Raw genomic sequence first — 23,345 nt, forward strand, 5'->3', positions numbered from 1 at the left:
CCCGGCAGCGCGCGCTGCCGCGTCCTACCTTCCCCGAGGCGGAGAGCGGCCGCGAGCGGCGCCTCACGCCGGGCCGGGAGCCTCCGCGCGCCCCCTGCGCGGCGCAGCGCGGCCCTGCCCGCCCCTCGCCTCCCCTCGCCGCTCGCCCTCCCCCGCGGGCTCCCCGCCGCGCCGCTCGCCCGGCCCGCGCCCGCCATACGCCGAAGCAGCGCCCGGCGCGGCCCCGCTCCGCCTCTGCCCCGCGCTTCCGGCAGGGCCCGCGACGCCGAGCTGAGCTGAGCCGGGCCGGGCCGGGCCAAGCCGGGCCGAGCCCGCTGCCGCCGCCATGGTGCCGAGCCAGCTGCGGCTCTCCGCGGCGGTGAGTGGCGCCGGCCCACGGAGGCGGGAGCGGGGCGGGCGGCCGGGCCGCGGCTGCGGCAGGGCCTGTACCGGCCTCCCCCGCCGGCCGCGAACGGCGGGCGGAGCCGCGAGCGGGGGCCGCCGCCATGACCGAGCCGGGCGGTGCCTGGCGGGTGCGGGCCTGGCCTCGCCGTGGTCGCTTGTCCTCCTTCTAGGCCTTTAATAAAGCTCGGCAGAAGGGTGTGTGTGTGGGAAGGGTGTTTTGTGAAGGTCTTTCTTTCTCCTCTCCTTCTACTGTTTATAACTTGAATTTTAAATCCTTTTACAGAGGGCAGCAGCGTTAAAACTACTTAAACTTAACTGCAAAGTTTTGTGCCCAGGTGGTGGATTACAGCTTCCAGGTGAGGCCTCTGACGTGGTCCTCGTGTGGACAGGGTGTTGAGCAGGCACTGCCCTGCGCCGGCCTAAGGCCCAGGCTTTGCAGTTGTCCGTCCTCCACTGCAGTTGCATCTTACCTGTGTTTTACTTGTGTGTTGTTGTTGTTAAGGAAAGGGAGAAATCAGTCTTGAGAGAGTGAACTTAACAATGCATGTCTATTTACACAGAGCTTCCAAAGCAAAAGGCTACATTAGCAGGTGGATGAGGTTCTTTGACAGATAAAGAGTTCCTTCTTATGTCTTACCTCTAAGTGAGCCCCACTTGGTATCCTCGTAAGGCTTTCGTTCAGTCACTGCTCACAAGTGCCTTCCAACAGTGCTGCATCTGCTCTGGTAAAAACACACTTTGAGTGCAGGACTTGTCTGTTCTGCTGTTGTGTTTGTTGTAGGAGCAGTGGTCTGTAAGGATCAGGACTTCTGCCATGAGTTCTCTCCATCCGGAATGTGCCTTTGGGCTGTAGATCCAGGGGAATATTAGAAGCTGCGGGAGTTCCCCCATCAGAAGCGCCTCTGAGGTCCTCTCAGTGTTTAGCCATACCTGCCCCTAAATTTCCAGTCACAGCTTTTTGAAAAGTGGTCACCAGCTCCTGAGAGCCTCTTGCAGTATGTAGCTGTCGAAGCAGCTTTACTTTCATCATTTAATTTTTTTTTCCTAGATAACAATACCAGTTTGGAGCTGATTACAAAGTATATCTCCTTTCCTGAGGCTGATCACCTGTGATGATCCACTTTACCACTTTAGAAGCACCTTTCTCTCCTTTTATTCTGTATTTTCTTTGACTATTATTTTATGTCTCCTGTTGACTTTTGAATACATCCTGTCAGTGAGAACTTTCCTCCCTTCTTTCAGTGTAAAGGAAACACTCAAGGTTCAACTCAGAAGAATTATTTTTGCTATTTAAAATATTTCATGGATTGCTATGATATTCTTTATTTAGAAGCTGAGCATAAAAATGCTTCACAAATATTTCCTCAACCTTGTAATGTACACAGCTTTTTATAGAGTTCACATAAGATTTATTAACAAAAATAATGACAGACTTGTTTTTAAACCATGAAACCAGCAGCTAAAGTGCGGATAAACATGGGACTGTGTTGGGGGATATAAGCACCACTGCTGCTCTTTTGTCAGGACATGAGGCCCACTTACACCAGAGCACTACAGACATCTGCAGTATTTAATTTTTGACTGCTCTGTTTTTTTTTTAATGAGTCTTCTGAAAAATAGGCTAATAGGGTGCTTTAACTTTCTCTTTGTTCAAGCGTATACTTCTGTGAGAGTTGTGTCAGTTTGGTGTCTCTTTTCAGGAAAGTTCAAATAAAGAACATGACATTACTAAAGCAGGAAAAAGAATTTTTAAAAATTGAGGGACCTCATCAAAATTGTTCCTAACAGATTCTTCTTTTTTTTCAGCTACTGTGGTAGACTGCTATGTAGTTGTTTATTTTTTCTCTCATACTGCCCTGAACTCTGAAATTGTTTTGATGTACTCCATTCAGTGCTTAATCTTGGAAGTAACTGAAAAGCCAGTAGAAATGATGCCTTTTTGCTTTCTTTCAATGGTGTTCTTGTTATATTACAGTAGCAAGCAAATGCCAAACGAAGTCACAACACAGTTGTGAATTGATGGAAGAACTTTTATTTCATTATTTGACTGTCCTGTAGATCTACTGGAAACCTCTTTTTCACTTTCAGGAGAAAGTTGAAAGTTTTTTGCTTCTGTATTTTCCCCAAGGAGGAATATGATTGTGTGAAACGTAGCAATCAACAATGCCGAATCAAATACATAAACTGGATTTCTAATCCATTTTCTTTTCTTGCACATAGCAGGAGATACCAAGATACTTACAGAGTATGTGCCAAACCTTTCCACATGCAGATATGTAATAACCATCTCTCTTGTTAGCTCTAATTATGTTCGAGTTATGTAAGTGTTTTTTTGGTGTCAGTGCCAGGCTAGGCAGTTCCCAGCTCTAGTTATTTTGTCCTTGTGCTACCCCTCCAGTTGGCTGGCGTAGCTGGGTATGGGGCTCTGAGTGAGCTGTATCAGGGAACTTGGTCTGAGTTAAACTAATCTTCTTTGGGTAGGGTCATTTATAACCCGGGTCACTTCTTTGTCTGTTTTGCCTATAGTTTCTCAGCCTTTTGCAGCTAAGCAACTGGAAGGATGCAAAAGTAGGAGGGAGGGAGAGGAAATTGGTCTGCTTTGCCACAACTTCTGAAAGAATTGGACATGTAACTATGGCCTGGAAAAACACAGATGATGGATCATCATCTTGATGCTTGAGAATTTGGTAACATTAAGATAGGCATTTTTTTTATTTGTGTTTTTTTTCTATATCCATTAGTTTTACATTGTAGTCTCAAAGTATGTAGAATAGAATATTTTATTTCTTGGTATGAACAGTCTTTGCAAAATAGTGCCTATTAAACCTTATGTTTTCTTGTTTTTTTCCCAGAAGTCTTGTTGTTTTTGTATTTTGGTGATCATGTCAACCTGATTTCCAGATCTTACTAATGTAAGATCCAGTGATCTAGAATTTTATACCACAGCCCACAAAACAACTTTTTTTCTCAGCTTTGTTTAACATGGGCACATCACTTGCTGTCTTCCAGACCCCTGAAAGAACAGCTCCTAGAGGAAAATACTCACCTTTTTCCTGTATAAGCGTGATTGCTTGAAAACAAAGGCCAAATATGTTATTTGTATTTACATATTTAATTTCTATTAAATATGGAAATATCTGTATATAGATTACTTATAGAACTTTTTTTTTGACTGATGAAGTCCATGGGAAACCTCTATTCTTTTGACATCAGGTATTTGGAAAATAACTCAGCATTCTTCATTGCGTCTGGTTTGGACATTTGAGAGTATTTGCTCTTTTTTGCTCTATTGCTTTTGCATGACGCACAATACTGATTTCTAGTTAAGTTTTGTAGATATTACTTTAGCAGGTGCATTGATTGCATTATCTGTAATTATTTTCAGGTAAAAGGTCGTGGTGACTATGATTCTGATTTTAGTGATGAGGAAAATGGAGAAAAATCTGCGCAGAAGACTAGAAGGTAATATAACACAGAGTTAACACTTCATGTTATGTATTGCATGCAAAGGGCCTGTAGTATATAAGACTGTGCTAAGTGTGTTAACTGATGTTGATTATGAAAAATGAACCAGTTTGCTTGCTGCATCTCCTTATATCACGTTTGCCAGGGCATATCTCCAAGGGGCAGCTGAGTAGGATCAGTTCTGCTGTGTGCATCTGCTGTGTATATGCCTTTCAGTTCAGACAGCAGACTACTTCATTTTTCCAAACATGAGCATCAGCTGCTGGGGTTTGTCTGCTCTGTTCACTTTGCTCAAATGTGTCAGGATGTATGGAACTGATAACAGAAAGCAAAGAAAAAAGAGGCCAGTCGGCAGCAGGCTTTGCAGACATAAAACACCCTCTTGAAGGAAAAGAAGAACTGATATTGCTTGTTTATTACTTAATTTATGAAGAGGTTTGGAAATTCTATTGGGAAAGTTGTACTCGTTCATTGGAAAGTAACTGCACATCTCTTATTTGAAACTGTCTTTACCAGTTAGTTCAGTATTTTGTACAATTAATGGCCTTTTTTTTTTTCAAAATCTGATCACATTCTGTTATAAATATTTTTTTAAGTGTTTTTTTTTTCTGGCACCTTTACTTCTTTAGGCACGATACCAATCTAGATGGTACAAGTCTATTTTTCCCTACCTTTTTCTGTGTCTTTCTTGATCAGTTTTTGGATTTAGGAAGGCTTGCTGGAGAATTTCCTAGCACACTTGCACACTCCACTCTGTAGTGGAATTGAAAGAATGGGTTTTGTACTGTCTGGATGCATTCTGGGGCAAAATCTTCAATTTATAATAACTGGGATAATAGGAGGCATTTTGGTATTCCATTCATCTTATAAATATAGTTGTTCTGCATTAAAACAGTGAAGGGGTTTTTTTTCAGTTTTAGTTTGCAAATGCCATTACTTATTTTAGCATTCTACTTTTGCTGTTAACCATCAGGAGCCTTTCAAAGTATAATCCTTACCTTTGCGCAGGCACACTGTTGTTGAGTAGTGTGAATGCACTAATGTGACTTCACTGCATATGCATATATCCCTCTTTTGCAGTATGGCGTTATTTATTTTTGCTTTAAGGAAAACAGTAGTCTTCAGTTCTGCATATTGATGTTTTACAGCATATCCTTTGGGGAGTTTTGTTTCTATTGATCCTTTTGAGCATACTTTATGCTTAGTTGTTAGTATCCCATATTCCATAGATTAAAATATAAATTCCTTGGCTTGCTTTATACTGGTTTCTGACTTTGTATCTTTTTGTCAGCTAGTAATTATGGAAAACTTTCTTCACCTCTGATAATGACTGAAACTAAGTATACTTCTGGCTAGTTAAGGTGCAACACTTTTTATTTAACTTTTCATTAATATGTCAAATTCTGAAGGTATTTTTAGCTGCTAAGTGACAGATACTGTTCACAAGACAGTATTTAAATCGGTTTTAAATTAGCAGTTCTTGTGACTACACTAAGAAAAGTGACTTTGGTTAATGAGGTGTCAAGAAATTTTTATCATGAAAGGATAGGATATGATTACTAACAGTCTCTCTTTTTCTATGAACATACTGTCCTTCCTTTTTTTGACTTGGCTAGGCAGCATAGATTTGCAGATGGATCTCAAGGTAGAGTGAAAGTGAAGAAAATGTTTAGTGTGATTCTCGAATAATAGTGTTTATAACAATCAAGAGGTGCCATTATAAGTGGTTTTTTTTTTCCCCTAAATATTGATTGTAAGCAAGCACCTTTCGGGATTTGTCCTGCAAATGAAGTAAAATCTAACCTGACACTGATTCCGAGGTTTGGTTTTATTCAGTTTACCACTGATATATAAATTACTGCTGTTCAAGTTAGTGCAAACTTTGGCATATAGAAGTCGTACTGCTTAGGAAAAGTTCTTAACCAACTTACTTCTCCCTACTCTTCTCCCTATCATCAGTGTACAAGATGAGCTTCTGACAAAGCCATTCCAAAAACCAAAACAAAGCCATGTGGCTCACAGTCAACTCGCAGCTCAAGAATGGGATAGGTACGTTTTATTACTGTTCTTGTGAGATTTTTTGCCATGCTGTGAAGTTATCTTTTGTTCAAACATATTTATCATTAACAGGGAAGAAGCAAGAAAAAGAAGATTTCATTGGATAGCAATGGATGCTGTATCCTTCTATTTAATTTACTTTGAGATTGGAAAAACAGGTTTTCTACTGTGATGTAATATATCTGTCAAGGAATATTTCAGATTCCTCAGTTATAACAAATTTATAGTGTGGCATCAAATACTGAGTCTTTCTTCAAAATAACTTGTTACTACTGAGATCTACCTAGAGGAGGCATTTCCAAACTCCCCCTATTTGTTCAGTTATCTTGTTCTAGACTAAGTTATACAGTGCTTTTGCTTAGGTTGGCACAAAGAGGCCTTTGCCTTTCCATTTGAGTGTTCATAAAATGTAATTCTATATGAGGCTGCCATCTTTGGACAAATGAATTTGTACTTGAAATGCAGAAACACATCAGTTAATTCAAAAGACTGTTTAAGGCAGCATTATCTCCAATAATATGTTCTACAGATGCTTGAGTGTAAGCCTCTGTTGTATCATATTTAGTTGTATTTTAGTTCTTCCTTTTTGAACCTCTTAATTGTACTTCATGCATCATTGTAGCTATTTTTATGACTACTGCTTCATTTAGTTTACAAGATTTCTCCTTTTATTTAGTTTTCACCTAGGATATGTTTTAACTGAATGTCTGCAAAATATTGCCAGTTCCTTGTTCGTTTAAACAGCTGTTCTTCAGCTGTAAAAGTTACTAAAGATGGAAGAAAAGAATAAATTAAATTTGGAAAGAATTACTTCAACTGGAGTAAACAGAAAATAAGTCCTTCAAACCAGCATTTGAAATTGTTCCGTAACTACATGTACCTTCTCATGCCTGTAAAAGGGACATGTCTTAATCAGTCCCATGGAGATTGTAGGCTATCATTAGCCACTGAAAAGCACATATATTCTGGAGTTACTAGAGAACTCATTGTATAGAGTCTTTTCTATGAGTATCTTCTGTAAGACCTTTACAGTTATGGTGTTTAATAACTCTGATAGAAATACAAAACAGTACATTGTATTCAGTGTGTTTAAGGGCCATACCTTCTGGGCTTGTTTCACAGTTGTCCATTCTGTTTCTTCTATGTAGAGGGAAAAAAAAGAAAAGAAAATACATCCTGAGGTTAAATTAAAATTTTCTTTGAAAATGGTTTCTCAAAAACTATTCTAGTTCATGCCAAAATGGTAGGCTGATACAAATTACTCTTTTTCACACTTACATAGTAGTTGGCTGGATATGTACCAGGAGATAATGCATTTCCTGACTTGTTTCATAAACACCATAGAAGTTAATTACAAATGCTTGAAAATAATCATATGTATGTTATTAAAAATATTTTTAAATAATCATCTATATTTTTTCTGTATTTGAGGTTATTTATTTTCCAGTAAGATAGTTATATATATTTGACCCTATTATAGTACCAAATATGCCTTAAATCTTGTCTCTGAGGCCCAAGTCTTCTTAGAAAAGTGTTAGGTACTTTCTTGTGACATTCAGATCCCGAATCAAACTAAAGCAGATAACTTTTATTTTTATGTTAATGCTGAAGAATGATAAATTATTTCATTTTGGGAGCCTGTTTTATAATAAAAACAAAATACTGTACAAACAGTATTTCAAACCTAAACATCAGTACTAAATTGCAGCAGAAGAATTGAACCCCACTCCCGTGTTTATGCTTAGAGAGCATCTTTAAAAATATGGGACTGTAAATATCTTGCAGGTGAACAAGACTTTAAAGATTAAATTGCCTTGAAGTTATATATGTGGAATGCTCCCTTTATAAAAGGTTATAAAGTAAAAGGTTTTAATTAAATCATTTCTTTCTGGAAACTAATGAATTGTTTTTGAGAAGAAAATATTTCTGTTATTTATTCTGTTTGTATTTATTTTTATAGTTATAGAAGTGTTTTTTATTATTCTCGTAGTTTTAAACTTTTGGAAAAATAGATAAGCACAGAAATGGAATCCTTAATTACTTTATTCAGTATGCAAGACATAAGAAGTTGGTGAGTGACTACATTCTGTACTATGGTGGCAAAATGGAAGATTTCCGGCGTTCCAGGTAAGGGGTATTAGGAGTTCCAGGTAAGGGGTATTAGGAAGCTTCCCTTCACTGCCCCCATACTTAAAGCTGTTAAATGCATACTGTAATTTAAGGTTTGGGTTTTTTGTGAGTGTATGTATAACATTGTAAATGCTTTTGATCACAAGGAGTAGTTATCCAAACCAGAATTGTTAACAGTTTTGTTTCATTTTGCACCATCATCTTTATATAACAACTTTCCATGAAGTGAGTTTTTCTTTTTTTGTTATGTAAAAGCAAAGATGACAGGTGAACATTAAATTTTATGAAGGTACATTGAGAAATTTCTGGCAGTACCTTGAAAATATCAGTCTGGAATAATTATGAAATGTGCAGAATAACTACCCGTTGTCCAGAATAACAATAATCTTCCTCAGCACTCTACATAACTGCCTCCTAATGAAACTGTTTCCTTAAAAAGTATTTTCAGACAGGATCAAGTCAGTCACAGTTTCAGGGCTGAAAGTTTCACTGTGATTTTTCTTTTTTTCTTTTCTTTTTGGAAAAGGTATGTCAAGCTGTAATGTATTTTTGAATAGTTTTTATTCCATAGTAATATGAGCTAGGCAATGATCTGGCGATAGCAAGTATGAAATAGAGATGCTTGCCAGATTATGGTGTGACTGACTTTTCATTTTAATGTTATACTGTACTAAAAAAAAGTACCCTTTTACAGTGCAAATGACAAGACGGATCTTGATGTTATAAGAGAAAACCATAGATTCCTGTGGAGAGAACATGATGAAGTAGACATGAACTGGTAACTAGAACTTTTATAAGATGCTATTTTTAGATCACTTTGTGCTAAATTTGTCGTGTCCCTATTAAGAATTACTATGCATACTTGGTGTTCATTCTTTGATCTTTCATACGTTTAAAAATAAAAGACCTTTAGTAGGTAGAGTAATACCACTCCGTAATAAATTTAATTGATGACAGAGCTAACAAATACTTGTGCGTTCTCTGCGAGTCAATCAACTGTTCTGACAACTGTGAAGAAAATGTAGTTTTCTACATTTTCTACATTGTGAAGAAAATATGATTTATTTTGTGGTGTAGGTGTACTTCAGAACTGTTTTCCATTTTTGTGGTCATTGCACCTTAGCTGACTGAGTGCATTCCAGTTGCATTTCTGGCTCTGCAACCTGTGCTTCTCAGATGGAATGTGTCCTTGTATTGCTAGTGGCATTGCAGTGTAAAATCAATTGTGTTATGTGCTTAATAAAAATAATGCCTTTTGTTACAGGGAGAAGAGGCTTGCCAAGAGGTATTATGATAAATTATTCAAAGAATACTGTATAGCAGATCTTAGGAGATACAAAGAGAATAAGGTACAATTCAATATTGTAAATCTCTTTGGTTTTAAAGTATGTGCTGTTTGAACAGACACATGGTTTAAAAATGCTTTCCTATGACAGTGTGTTGTGAAATCAGACTCTTAGTAATCCATTTGCTGGTAAGAGAGTTGTGAGAAACTGTAAAATTATTTAATAAGCAGTAGTAGATTTGAATCCAAGCATTGTCACAGGCCCAAAATGTGCTTGCGTGGGAATACAAACATTTCTGTCTCATGATATTTTATAAAGAGGTATATTGTGCACAAGAAAGGCAGAGATTAGGCAGAGAGGGCTGGAAAGATTCGCCTACAGAGAAGCAATAGATGAAGCCTAAGAAGCTGGTAATGTTGCTTTATTTTTAAAAACAAAAGGAAAGGCATGCCCAGTGTCTTTTCTATTTATGGAAATAAGATTTATATATTATTTTTAGATAAGTTGAATTTATCAGAGAAACAGCCTAATTCCACCACCATTTTTTCTTCTGAACTGGAACAATTTGGGTTTTTCTTTCTGAGTTTTTGAGAAGCTACGTCTTAGTCAAAATGACTAGGTTAATTTTGTATTATGTTTTTTGTGAAGGATATTGTTGAACACAGACATGGATTAGTGTTTTGTAACCACATAGTAACAAAGTAGCCCTGCAAAGAGTGTCTTTATGATGTGCTTTGAGACTCTTTATAGTGATAAAAGTGGTATTCACTGCTAAATATTTTCAAGAACTGGTCTGAAACTCTCATATTAGGTGGAAAAGATGTTAGCCTTGTAAAGAAAAGTAAATAAAATGCTGAATATATTCTCCTCCCTTATCCCCTCCCCTCCTCGAAAATAACTGAGGTTCCCTTGAGTTTACTTACAGGTTTTGTTTCTTCCATTCTTCCATTCTACCAAGTTTCCATATGTTTGCTATCTCTGGTAGGAAACTCTTCAGTCCCAGTTTCCTCTTTTTTCCTTTCTTGTGTGGACAGTATTTCCCTTGCAGACTCAAATGTGACTGCACCAGCTTTGTGAGTTCACTCTGAATGTGAATGTGAATTTGTGCTAGTAAAAACTAGTCTTGTTAACTCAATTTTTAAAAATTTCACTTTCATCAGAACTCTGATTTATCGTATTCAATTTATTTTCTTATGTTAGGCTGTGCTTTCAGTCCTTATACTACAGTATGACCATATAAGAGTGTTTTCTCTAGGCCTTTGTCAGTATTGGCACAGAGAGATGGAAGTCAGAAATGGGCTGTCACTAGGTTTCCATTAACACCAGTTGGATGCAGCATGTGATTTCAGGTTGATTCTGCCTTGATTCTTTCTCTGTATTTCCAGAAACTGTAAATAGGATATCTTCAGCTTGACATGCCTTCTATTTTGCAGGGCTAGTGTTATGAGAGGTGCAGGTTTCTCAGCCTTTTATGTTATAGTTTATCATGCTCTATATTCTCTTGGGTATATGCCTAAATATATGTTTTTTTAATGTTGCCTACGTTAAGATTTACACATGCATATTCATTGTCTTTTTGCAACTTGTAATTATTTTGAGATGGACTAAAAATCCTTTAACCAGCTAATTCTTTTGGAGACCTCAGACACACAGTTTTCCTCATCATGGAATAGTAAGTATCATTTTCATGTTAGGGACCTTCTAAAGGTCTGAAGAATCTGCAGAACACTTTGTCAAAGATCAAAGCTCAGAAGAAAGCATAAACGTGCTGCGTGTGGTTTCCTAAAGTCAATGATAGCCTTAAAATTACACACCAGCAATCCTAACACAAGTTCATAAGCAAAAGGTTATTTTTATGAAGTCATGAAAATTTTTGCCATTCTTTCCAAACTAGGCCTTTTCTCAAGACCACGAACGTGCGCTGAGTAAAGAAAGGTCTCTGGTAAAGGGATGGCTGAACACCCAGGTCTTTGGTTAGTTTGAGTTTTCTTGAATGGTTCCACTGTCAGTGGGACAACCCACAGTGGGCTTCATAGACAAGCATCCTTGTACACAGAAGGTTACATGTTTCCTTCTTTGCATCGGTAGAGCATATAATCTTCCTTTCTCTTTTAAAGCAGTGCCAAGGATGTCCTCTGGTAGGAGGCTAATTATTCCTTTAGATACCAAAAGTGTCTATAGCTTTATAGACACGAGAGTGTCTAGTGTCTTATAGCTCTTTCCTGACGTTGCTCTGTTACTCCTTGCTTTTTCCCTAGACAGAAGTTCTTTTAGCTCAAGCTCTGTTTGAACCTTAGTGTATCTGCCTGCAAAGTTTGAGTCTGATAAATGACCAGATCAATTTTATTGTGCATTTTTCTCTATAGTAAAGGACTCTTGTAAAAGACCAGCTTTGATTTGTACTAGTTGATCTTACTTTACATTGTGAACAGAGAAATAGCTCCTTTAAGATCTTGTTGAGTTCAAAGATGATGAGACAGATAGTTGTCATTTGCTGATTTTGCTTCTGTTTTCCTTTATTTTGCAGGCTGGCTTCAAAAACCTATACTCACTTTTTATTTTCCTATGTATTTTCAGCTGCAGTTCTTGGTGTTGCAGCTTAGAGGATTTCTTTTGTGTCTTCTTCTTAGTCTTTGGCACTCTGTGTCACTTTTCACTGCAATAATTGGAAGAATAATTGTCAAAAGGGAATTGCACACAAGGATAGCTTTTGTCCAGTTTGTAAACTGGGCTTGTTGTAAAGAACACCACAGGTGGTCTGGCTCCCTCTTTTATGTTGCCTTTGTTCTTGATTTCCAGACTAGCTGTACTTAGGGAATATGGTAAGCAAAAAATGGCCAGCAGTATTGTATTATTGCTGTGTATCCAGTAAGAGTAATAATGTACAGCTCAGTACGAGAGAGCAGTTGAGACTAGAACTCTGCTTCCATACTTCAATTGAACTGCTAGGAAGAGATGACATGTCTGTTAAATTTGCTGCACAAATCACTTGGAACAGGATGTTATGAAGTAATAAAATACATTCAGAAATTGTTACCAGACATTTCTACAGCAGCTTTGCAAGCCCATACCATTCTAAATTTAAAAAGTACAAAGTAAGAGTTCAAATCAAAGCTTGTATCCCTGTTTTGTTTTGCTTTGTTTTGAAGTAGACTTAGGGAGGTCAGTGAGGTCTGTTTGCATGTACCCAATGACACAATTTTTATTCAGTTGCTATGCATGATGAATTTTCTTGGGAATTTTTTATGATGCAAGTAGAGCCACAACAGAATTGTAATTGTAACTGGACTGCCTTGCTACTATTTATAATTGGGAAATGTACTTCAAAGCTGTGTTAAATAATTGTGGAGGATTGTTAAATTTGTGGAGGGTTATTTACAAAAACAAATTGAAAAGCTGTGAGATCTGGATTCCTTTATGAATCCTACCTTTATGAGTATATTTTACATTCTGTTTCCAGTGAGCTGTTAAGCACAGTTCTTGCTTTTTACAATTGTTTAAATTTTTCTTTGACATGAGTGGTTAAAATGGTACTTTTTTAGACCACGCTACAGATTGTAGAGTAGGCTAAGCACAAGCTGTTCCTGCTTTAGCAGTTTGTTTAAAATTAGATTAAGAGCAATTCGGATAAATCCTATATATTATAGAATTTATGATGCTGAACATATAAAACACACTTTCCTGTATGTTCAGTCTTCAAGTGCCCAAATAGAAACAAAGGGATGTTTTTTCCAAGGGATGTGCTTCTGTGACCTCAGAACATTTCCTTTCCTTCTTTTAACATGAAATTTTGAATTATATGTGCTTTGTTCGCAGAGCGAAATTTCATTTTATGTTGTCATGCAGTATTTCTGAATTTTAAATGAAATTACAAGATACTTCTTTTGAACAAATTGTATGCCACTAACTTCTATTCTCTCTTTCTAGTTGCTAATGAAAATTATTCCTCCAAGGCAGTTCTTGTTCATTCACTCTTTGATCTTTCCATAAGGCTTCACTTGCCATTTGGGAGGATGAAGCAGACACCATTGCAAAACAAAAATCATAGATGGGTTATCTTTATGTGGGGTTTCTAGGCACTGTAAAGAGAAACATAACTTAACTGATGGGGTTGTATATCTTTTTAGACTTTAGGCTGTGAAATGTGGGGTGCAGAAATTTGCATGTATTTATTTGCCTTTTCAGTATTCCAAATGTTTCCTTTTTTTTTGCCTCCTCTGAAAGCTTTCACAATGTTTTTAATTGGGTTCTGATCAGTATCTCCTGGAATTTAAATAGCAGGAGTAAATTGGAATCCCTCTGACAGCCAGAAATGGAGGTACATCTAATTAATGGAGAAAGGAATTAAATTTTACTAATTGGAACGGAATAGATAAACATATGTGCAGGACTGCAGTTGACTAAAATTGCTATTTAAATGGACTACTTACAACTATTTTTTTTTTAATCAGTTTGGATTTAGGTGGCGACATGAGGAAGAAGTAGTTTCAGGAAAAGGTAATGCTGTCCATTTTATATTACATTTCTCCTTGACTATTGTGTTTCTTGCTGCTTTTTGGCATAATAATTGTTTGACAGTGTCAAACAATTCTCGATACTGATAAGTATATCAAATATTGGGTAGTAAAGTGACCTAAGTCTTAGCTCTGTTTTATGACATGTATCTTTAGTGTATGTGATGACCTGTTTAAATAAAAATGAAAAGAAATAAAGAGAGAACACATGGTTGATTTTCACAATCTGCAATTTGTAGTGAACACCACCAGTCTGCATTTGATAATGTAGAATTTCATGGATGTGCCTTTTGGGTGCTTCCGTTCAGTAGTTCTCCATTACCTTATTATTTTGTTTTCTTTTTTCATGTCAAATACTTTTTTCTCAGAAGATCATTTTCTTAACAGTGTCTCCCATGTTGTTTTGCAAATTTCTGACTTTTTAATTGAAGTTCCACATGTGATGTCCATTTCAGGCATTTTTGAAAGTTTCAATGAAAATGCTGGTCATGCGCCCTAAACCTGTTACTAATGCAGTAGCTCATTCTGACTTTTTCTGCATGCAAATTCTTACAAGTCTTTTATTGGGGTTCCATTGGCCTAGGGGTATGGACTTTCTCAAGGCAAGAAAGTTATATGAATATATTGCTATCGTTGTAAGTGAAGTATTCGTATCCATGCCCTTTTTTCAGAAGTCATGAGTGCACATACAAGAAAATTGAATGGAGTGATAGTGTGGATCAGTATAGTTCTGGCAATAGCTCTCTGTATTATAACATATTGCAAAAACTTAGCAATATAATACTTGTTTTTTTAATATAATTTTTGATCACGTTTCATGGGAAGAAGTGTGAACATTAATGATTTTTAAAAGATCTAAAAATTCTATCTAAGCCACCTAAGGTGGCAGTTATTTTGCAGTCATGTTGCTTTCAGCACTAGGAATTATTTTAGCAGATACCTAACTTTAACATTGTTATGTGCTTTATCCAACACTTCAAAATGATAAATAAAATGAGAAATTAATAATTTATGAATAATTATTAGGGAGGAATTTGAAACTGTATTATACTTGGACTATGTGCTAGTCCGTATTTAAAACATGGGAGAAAGCGCAGAATTAGGTGCCATAGGCATGTAATGGACAGCATTTGGATGGCCAGTTTAATGCTGGTTTTAGAGCTAGAAATCGCACCATTGACCACTAAGGGGCGCAAGAATTCAGTGCTATCTGGTGTTGTCTTGGGTGTTTACAAAAGCACTTTGAAGTTTTAGGAAAACATTTACAAAAAACGGAGTCTTTAGCACTTTTTTCTTTTTTGCAACTATAACTCAGTAACATAAACTGTTCATAGTAAACTATAGTAAAATAACCATGATGGGCTATTAGTCTTTGATAATTCATGTTTTAAAAAGGAGTGCATTAACGTAGTGTGTGCCTTAAAATTTAAGTGGTGAAAACAACAGAGGTGAGAACCAGCTGTTTTATCATTTGCTGGCATGTTAAGGAGGAAGGAGAAGGGGTGAGTTACTGACATTAAGTTAGTTCGTTTTTCATGTTTTTGCTAGGTGGTGAGGGAGGAGGAGCATTAGATTGAATGAAAGGAAACTTATCAAATTGAAAGTTCTAAATGTCAGATTTTTTTTTATTCTCTTCTTTCTCACTCCAATCTTTTTTCCTAACTGCTGTGAAAGAAGGTCATATTGAAGATCTCTACTATATGTTATTACATATAAAGTATAATCTTAATGACAATTAATAGTGTCATGTATGTGTCCAATTTCCATAAAAGGTTCTACAAAGTGGTTGTAACCTTAAGTTAATGTAGAATCCGTTTCTAAATCAGTGAATAGTAGGTACATGAGTTAGCTACCCTGAAAATAAATCCTTTAAATGGAAAGCTTTAAGCTATTTAAGATACAGTATGGAGTAATGCACTGTTGATAGAAAAAGTCAAATGTTTAGAACTGTGAGTAAGTAATTTAGAAATATGAGCAGGTGTATAAGGGGACAGAGTTATGGTGATGTACATAGTCTAAGCCCTAGTTTACTCCACAGTTCATTGCATGACTTAGCAGTCTGAAGATACTCTTCCAACTTCATTCTTGTCAGCTCATCCATTCTCAGAGGCCAATGGTGAAATATCCCATGCAAAAAACAAAATATCCACAAGTGGTTCTCTAAAAAAGTAGCTAATAATAAATTAATTTGCTATATCTTTTTTTTCTCTGTGAGTCTTTTTCTCAATTTGTTTCGGGATTTTTTCAGAAGACGTGACATTAAATAGTTACCTTCCCAGAAGCTTATATGGGGATAGATTTCTCTTTATAGGTTTTCCTCTTTATCACTGATACAAATGATTCCTGATAACGTTTTATCTTATGTAGGGTTACCAAATTTAATACATACTCATTTCATTTTTTTTTATTTGGTTCTGGTGTTAGTACTGCAAGTTCTTTTTTCACTGCAGAACTGAAGTATCTGAGGACACTGTCAATCCACTGGTTAGCAGCTTAAACACAATGTTCTGAGGTTAATCTTTCACAAACAGTCCTGCTTGTGAGCCTATTAATGCAGAGCCTTTCCACCAGCCTTACATACATAGTAGCCCTCTGCAGAGGAAATATATGTTTTTATTAACTGTGATAGTGGGGACACAGCTGAGTAAACAATGTACATTATGTGTAAATTGTTTTAAAACTAATATTGTGTTTAATATAAAGCTGCATTTTATACCTCAATATTTAATTGAAGCTGCTGCATATTTTCTCATAGATTTGCCTTTTTTTTTTCTTAAATTGTTTCTCCTTTCCTAGAAAAAAACAAAATGCTTCTGGAAAGTCATTAGAATACAAATTGCTTGTCCAGTAGTTGAGGTAGACTTGTAATCAGAATATGGACATCCTAATTTTGTATATATATTTTGAATAGTTTGATCTTGTTAAAGATGTATGTCTGAATAGTACGTTCTGATTCATCACCTTCTGCTAAGCAGGTGATGATTTAGGATATAGAAAATACCCTAATAACATCAATTTTGTTTGATTATTAACTACATTTTTTTCCAAAGTTAAGTATTACATTTTTTTTTCTGAATATCTTCCATCTCTTAGGAAAATGTAAAATAGAGTTCAAGTTAGATTCTTTCTTTGCTAATATTAAATATTAGACAGTATGACAGTTTATAGCTCATACTTGTTCCTTTATCTACGTATTTATTTAGCTCTAAAGCCTTTTTCTTTGAAAGATGGAAATCAAAAACACGAAAACTGAGCAAAACTGGAAATAACAACCCCAAACCTATGCATGTTAATCATTGAACCTTGGTTTGCTTTTTTTGACCTCTTTAAAGGTCAATTTTCTTGTGGAAGTAAGCACTGTGATGAGAAAGAAGGCCTGAAGAGCTGGGAGGTGAATTTTGGTTACGTCGAGCATGGTGAAAAGAGGAATGCTCTTGTGAAATTGAGTAAGTCAGCCCTTCTTATGCTGGCATTCAAGAATTTGTAAGCTTAAACAAAGATATATACCTTACACATTAAAAGGTATAGTGAGGGACTTGTTGATAATGATCCTAATATCTGCATGGTGGAAAATAAGCTTCTGTGTAGGAGATCATTTTGTTACATTAATTAGAGGTAGTGTGAAGGTTTGGTGAGAATGGCTGCTATCATTACATATGACAAAACTGTTAAAGGTTGAGCATGTCATGTTGTATCATTTTTATGTAAGGCAATTAGAATACCTGGTTATAAGCTATTATTTAAATAAGCTTGTTTGTTTTTAATGGGCAATATTGAATTGCATGGTGAGTTTCATCACTGCCGTTGCCTAACAAGCTTAGGAGTTCTTAGGGCTTTCAAACAGACAACTGGTTTTTACTCTTTCAGCTCAATTAGTTTTTTAAGTAGTTACATTTTCTTCCAAAAATTCTAACTTAAATTAATTCCTTTTCTGTTCTTATCTCTTAAGATCTCCTTATTTGTTGATATGTTCATTTAATCATGTCACAATGTATATATGTTTTGTGTAAAAGAAACTAATAGTGTTTTTCCTTTAGTCCACAAAAAGGCACTCTGTTTGGCAGCATTTGTTCTTTGTAGAAACTTTAAAGGACCCAAGGTCTTCAGCGCAATTGTAGAACAATCTGATCTGTTCACAGAGATCCATAAAAATGTGCTATGTGCCTGATAAACACTGATAGTTTTTTTAATGAAGGGTTGCCAGAGCTAAAGCTGTGATCTTCATCCAAATTTTCTAAACTTTAGGTTTGTACTGAAGTCTTTAATGTATTATTTTTTTTTATACCTGGCTGCAATCATAATGTAAATTGTGTCAGAGCAAAAGTTAATGAAATTTGAAGAAAGTGTTATATCTAGTTTTATAAATTTATTAACAGGTTTTGTTAGTTACGCTTATCAAATACACAGCTGTAATGTTCTTGTTCTTTTTCAGGACTGTGTCCAGAATGTTCAAAAAAACTTAACTTTCATCACCGGTAATGCAATATTTTGAAAATATGGGAACTGAATTATAGATAAGTGCTAATTATGTTCAACTGAAAAATAAGTGGAGAAAAAAAACAGATGGTTAGAAAATGTCTGTCCTGGAGTTCTTGTGAAGTCACTGATTTCACATACTTTTATGCTAGTATTCTTGCACTAAGGAAAGTTCATAAAACCAGAAGAACTATGAAAATCTTTCCCTCAGAGTTTCCTTATCTTGGTTTTAACCCAATGATTATTTTTGTTTTCTGGAAGCATATGCAAAATACTGTATTTTTCCATTTTCCCTATTGCTGTGTTTAAGAGCTGGAAATATTTTTCTTTTTCTCCCTTAGCACTATGACTCGTATAGTAGTTCTTTGAAACTTTGAATTTGAGTGTTTGTTTTTTAAAATCACTTGTTAATAAGGAAAACTAAAATAGTGGATTTTGAACCTGAAATTTGTATACATTAGATTTGATTTGTTTATTTAATTGACACTAATCTTACTATCAAACTATTGCTATGCAGTTTTATATGCTTTTCTGGATCTTGATGCTATTTTAGCTACTTGTAGTTTGTGTCCTTGTATCTGAGAAATCCAGGACAGGGAAACCTGTCATTTGGAAAGCTCCTATTTCTGTTTCTGTGTGGTTGTGTTCAAGAAAGTTAATTAATCTATTTTAAAAGATAGTTGTAATTAGATTTCACTAAAGTCCCGTGTAAATGTATATTCAGAATTAAGGCGAAAACAGTAATTGAGATTAGTTTAATTTGCATTCTTTATGGAATCAGCATTTTAGAAGTGCTTTGATTCTGAGTAAGAATGGTCAAACATATTTTCTATTCATCAGTAATACTTCCTTTGAATCTTTTTTTCTGTCTGATTTTGATCAAACAAACTGGGGAAAAAAAAAGTCTGTTGTTACATAGTAAGCCCACATAAATCATACCAAAAATAAAACACGTACATTGCTGATCTGCTGTAGATTTTTAGGCTTTAAGATTCTTGTACTGCAGGTTTTATTAGGTTAGAAAGTAGAAAAGAAATGGTACTGAATTTTTATCTGAAAACTGATTTTTTTAATTACATGTGCACAAAATTTGCTACATTAAAAAAACAGTTTCCTATATATATCAGTATAAAGTGTGCACATAGCTTTTTTATTTTATTTTTTTTTTTAATCTTGGGTTGCTAATTCAGTATCATTTTAGCAGATTTAGCATTTCCTGACCTTTGTCTTTGACTATATGGCTGGAATATTTCTAAAACACTTTCATTTTTGACTGTATGTTTTAACTAGTAATAATTTTCAGAAAAAAATGACAAGTGTTTGATTGTATTAGATACGTAAGGTTTACTGTTGATTTAGAACTACCTATAATGAAGAAAATTAATATTCATTTTTTGAAGGAGGAAAGAAGTCAAATCAAAGAAGAAAGGAGACACAGCTATATTGAACGCTGATAAACCAAAAATTAAGAAGAGAAAGTTATCTTCTTCAAAAAAAAGGAAGTCAAAGAAAAAGACCCATACAGGTAAATGTAAATTTTAAATTTTGAAAATATTCAAAGAAATATGTTGGTTGCTATTTCTACAGTAGTTGTAGATATGGAAATGTATCTGGACTGTGTAACTCTGGCAGTGTAACCTTGGCAAAAATGGAAAATTTCTTAATTACATACAACTTTTAGGTTTTCAATAAAGGTAAATTAAAAAAAAAACCTTTTTTTTTACAGGTTACAGAATTGGAAATCCTTTTTAAAAAAAAAAAGAATTGGAAGGAAAAGCAGTCTAAGAATTGGGACATTGCATGCCAGAAAAAGTTAGAACTAAAGATCTAAAGATCAGATCTAAAGTATCTGATTCATTGAGGGTATAGGGTTGAAAGCTTTCTGCTAATGTAAGATAAGCTTTTTACACACAGATCTTGGGATAAACTGTGCTCAAATGATGATCTTTGAAGTCATGCCAAAAATAATGTTTTTCCTTCAGTGTTTGCTTTTTTTCTGTAAATTAAAGATGTGTGCGTGTGTGTCTATGTATGTATATGCATATGGTTTTGTGTAATGTGATAAATCTCTCCTTGTAAACATTTTACAAAAATGAATAGGCGTCTTAACTTTTTAAATGTTGTTTCTTTCTAGATCAAGTTTCTTCAGAGGATTCAGATAATTCTGATAAAGGTAAAGTATGTGAATTTTTTTTGTGTTGTTATATTTTTGTAGTAAGTTGTATCATATTCAGGTGTCATTGGTTCTAGTTTTATTCACTGGCAATTTTAATATTTGATAAGATGCCAGGAAGGTGATGTGAAAATAAGCAGAGATATGAAGAGTCCACAAATAGATACTTCTAAATTCTTGGAGATAAACTGTTAGGAATCTTCAGAAGGAAATCCTTCAACCTTAGGGAAGGAAGGAAAATAGGAGGATATAGTATGGAGGAAATGAAAAAAATAAGGGGCTAGTTTGTTCAGGAAGAAGTAGTTGGGTGCAAAAGCAGGTACATTGTTAATAGTTGCATGGGTCAAGATGTGCGTGTTTTCTTATATATTAATAATTATTCCTTTTGTGGAAAAAGACTAATACATATGCCACCTGCAATATTAATGGGAGAGCATGGGGAAGACACCATGCCAAATATGCCTTGCACTCTAACCAACATCTGTACCTATACTACCTCAGATACCTATCTGATTGAAATGATCAGCATTTTAGTGATTGCTTGACAGTAGTTATCCTTATGTTGCAGTAAATCCAGACCCATTGTATCTTCTGAGAAAGTAGCCCCATCTCTTGAACTTCCTCATTCTTACTGCAGAACATCTAGAAGGGCCGGAGTGTTTCTACTGATTGCTTTTCTGTGAAATACCATTTTTTTTGGAAAGTGCTATTACTTCTCAGCAGGTGCAGTCTTATGACTGAAAGCATAGCTAAAGACTTGACAGGAAAGTTCTATAGGAAGTTTTTTTTCCTTGAGTCAGGTCTTATTTCTAATAAAGGGAAAGTTTTGCTCTTTTACTACCTCAATGTACTTATACTGAACAGTTATTCAGAAAAGCATGTTTTTGATAATTTCACCGATAAATTACAATTGATTAAAAAATTCAAATGTAAGTAAAATAATTGATTCATTTAATATCAGTATGTGAAATTGGATTGTGATTCTGGATATTGGATTTTAATTTTAGGAACAAAGTGCTTGTTCCTAAAGTTCTTGTTTTAAGCATCAGAATTTTGTCCTGACTGCTATTGTGTTTGGACTAGGTATCAATTTAATGATATCTATGAGTCATTTTGATGCTGTATTGAATAACATTTAGCAGATATTTTCTCTTCATATAAAGAGTTGGTGTTGAGTCTTGTAGTTACAATTACATGTTCCTGTTTGGTACATTCTTAGACGCTTTATTTTTCAACAGATTCGGATAGCAGCGATGTGCAAGATGGCCCTTCAGATGCAGACTTTTGGAAAGGTCCTCTACAAGAGCCAGAGGAAAAATCACGGTTAGTTTGGTCTGCCAGTAAATTTGTATCTAGTAAAAGTTTGACTAATTATGACCATTCGGAACTCCAAAAGTAGAAACTTTTCCTAAATGTTTTGATGAATATTCTGATATATAAAATTATGTGTAAAGCAGCTAACATACTGCTGCCAAAATAGGTCAGCTATCTTCGAAGTAAATTCTAACCGTCAACATACTGCTGTTGCACAGAAGGGAGCATGTGAAGGGTATGGGAACATAGTGAAGAAATGAAAATGGTATATACTGGGTACATATTGTAACTGGAAATCTGCTAAATCTTTTTTACACAAAAATTAGCTCCTAATAGATCAAAAGCAGATCATTCTTTGACCTATTTTTATTTTTTTACAGGGAGGAGGAATTTGATGAATACTTTCAAGACTTGTTTCTCTGAAGCTTGAAATGGACGTAGGCTGATTTTCTTTTTAGAGCATCAAGATGAGTGCCTGGAAATCCAACTGTATTTAGGGACCAGAGCCTTTTTTTTTCCTGCCAGTGTACCATTTCTAAAGTCATACCATCGGACCATCTGGGTAAAGTGTCTTTTTAGAAGGATTCAGCCCTAAAACTCTTTTTTTTTTTTTTGTGGTAGCCTGTATAGTCATGAAATATGAGAAGTTTTCTGAGTGCAAAACATACATTTCACCTGAACTTAAAAAGAGGAAGGATGTAAACAAGAATGTAGATTATTGACAGCACATCAGAGAATTCGGGTGCTTTTTTTTTTTTTTATCCCAAACCTTAGATTTGCTGATTTGCTTAAGGGAAGTTTTCAAAAAGTCCATTTTCACTTTGTAGCCATAGACTTTAATATATTAATACTTTTATTTATTAATCAGGAGATAACAGATTTAAATGTATTAGTCGTGTGGTCTTTAATATTCATATATTGGTCTGTGTAAATATTTCTGAATGCTTTTAGGGAAGCTCAGTTTTTATCAAGTGTGTGTTTTGCTTGAATTACATATATCTGAAATGACTTTCCTACTCCTTAGTAATATGTAGTTCATTATGAATTTTTTCATATGACTAATAATTCCCCTCATTAGTTAAAATCCAGATGGTGGTGTGAATTTTTGTTTTAATAAATAAAATACATTGCTTCCTACTGGAGATGTACATGTGGTTGGTTATCTATGGTTTCTGATCTCCCTAACATTGAATGAATGTTAATCCTTCCTCAAGGTGTAATCCTAAATATACAAGTAAAAAATATTTGTTGCTTAAGAATCTTAGTGGGTTCATTTTCCTATTCAAACTGCAACACAACTTGAAACATTCTTTATTGCATTTTTCCAAAGAAACAGTCTGCACATTAATAGTTACAGAGACCATTTTCTTTGTCAGATGGAAATTATTTTGGTTATAAAGAACAAACTTGTTTTGAATTAAATGTTCACATTAGACAATCTGATGAAAGTTAATGCTGTAAAAAATGTATTTTTGATAAATATTTTCCCGCTGTAGATATCATAATAAATATTTGATGTGGAAAATGTAACAGTAGAGGTGGCTG

The 23,345-nt window shown here is 35.4% G+C and overlaps 1 protein-coding gene across 2 annotated transcripts; it reads left to right on the top strand.

Annotated features, from left to right (window-relative positions):
• The first annotated feature begins 302 nt into the window (after positions 1-302).
• Positions 303-23,027, top strand: LOC112957654 (protein FRA10AC1). 2 transcript variants are annotated; one of them, XM_026051384.1, is made up of 14 exons: positions 303-358; positions 3,770-3,846; positions 5,809-5,898; positions 5,980-6,025; positions 7,958-8,034; positions 8,732-8,815; positions 9,302-9,386; positions 13,775-13,820; positions 17,170-17,283; positions 18,270-18,312; positions 19,714-19,838; positions 20,448-20,486; positions 21,725-21,809; positions 22,181-23,027. In XM_026051384.1, exons 1-14 carry the CDS (start codon positions 326-328, stop codon positions 22,221-22,223), a joined length of 987 nt encoding a protein of 328 aa, XP_025907169.1. In that variant the 5' UTR covers positions 303-325; the 3' UTR covers positions 22,224-23,027. The 2 variants fall into 2 exon arrangements, with proteins under 2 accessions (XP_025907169.1, XP_025907177.1); XM_026051392.1 differs by lacking the exon at positions 303-358 and adding an exon at positions 3,021-3,071.
• The last annotated feature ends 318 nt before the right edge of the window (positions 23,028-23,345 follow it).

Source organism: Nothoprocta perdicaria, unplaced genomic scaffold (assembly GCF_003342845.1).
Source record: "Nothoprocta perdicaria isolate Ctin4 unplaced genomic scaffold, notPer1 scaffold_111, whole genome shotgun sequence".
NCBI classification, from domain to species: domain Eukaryota; kingdom Metazoa; phylum Chordata; class Aves; order Tinamiformes; family Tinamidae; genus Nothoprocta; species Nothoprocta perdicaria.

Bases quoted from the DNA above. Each gene is read 5' to 3' on its own strand.
- LOC112957654 (XM_026051384.1), top strand. From the start codon at position 326: ATGGTGCCGAGCCAGCTGCGGCTCTCCGCGGCG. The intron at 9,387-13,774 runs GTACAATTCAAT...TTTTTTAATCAG, and splicing joins GGAGATACAAAGAGAATAAG to TTTGGATTTAGGTGGCGACA. The intron at 13,821-17,169 runs GTAATGCTGTCC...ACCTCTTTAAAG, and splicing joins AGAAGTAGTTTCAGGAAAAG to GTCAATTTTCTTGTGGAAGT.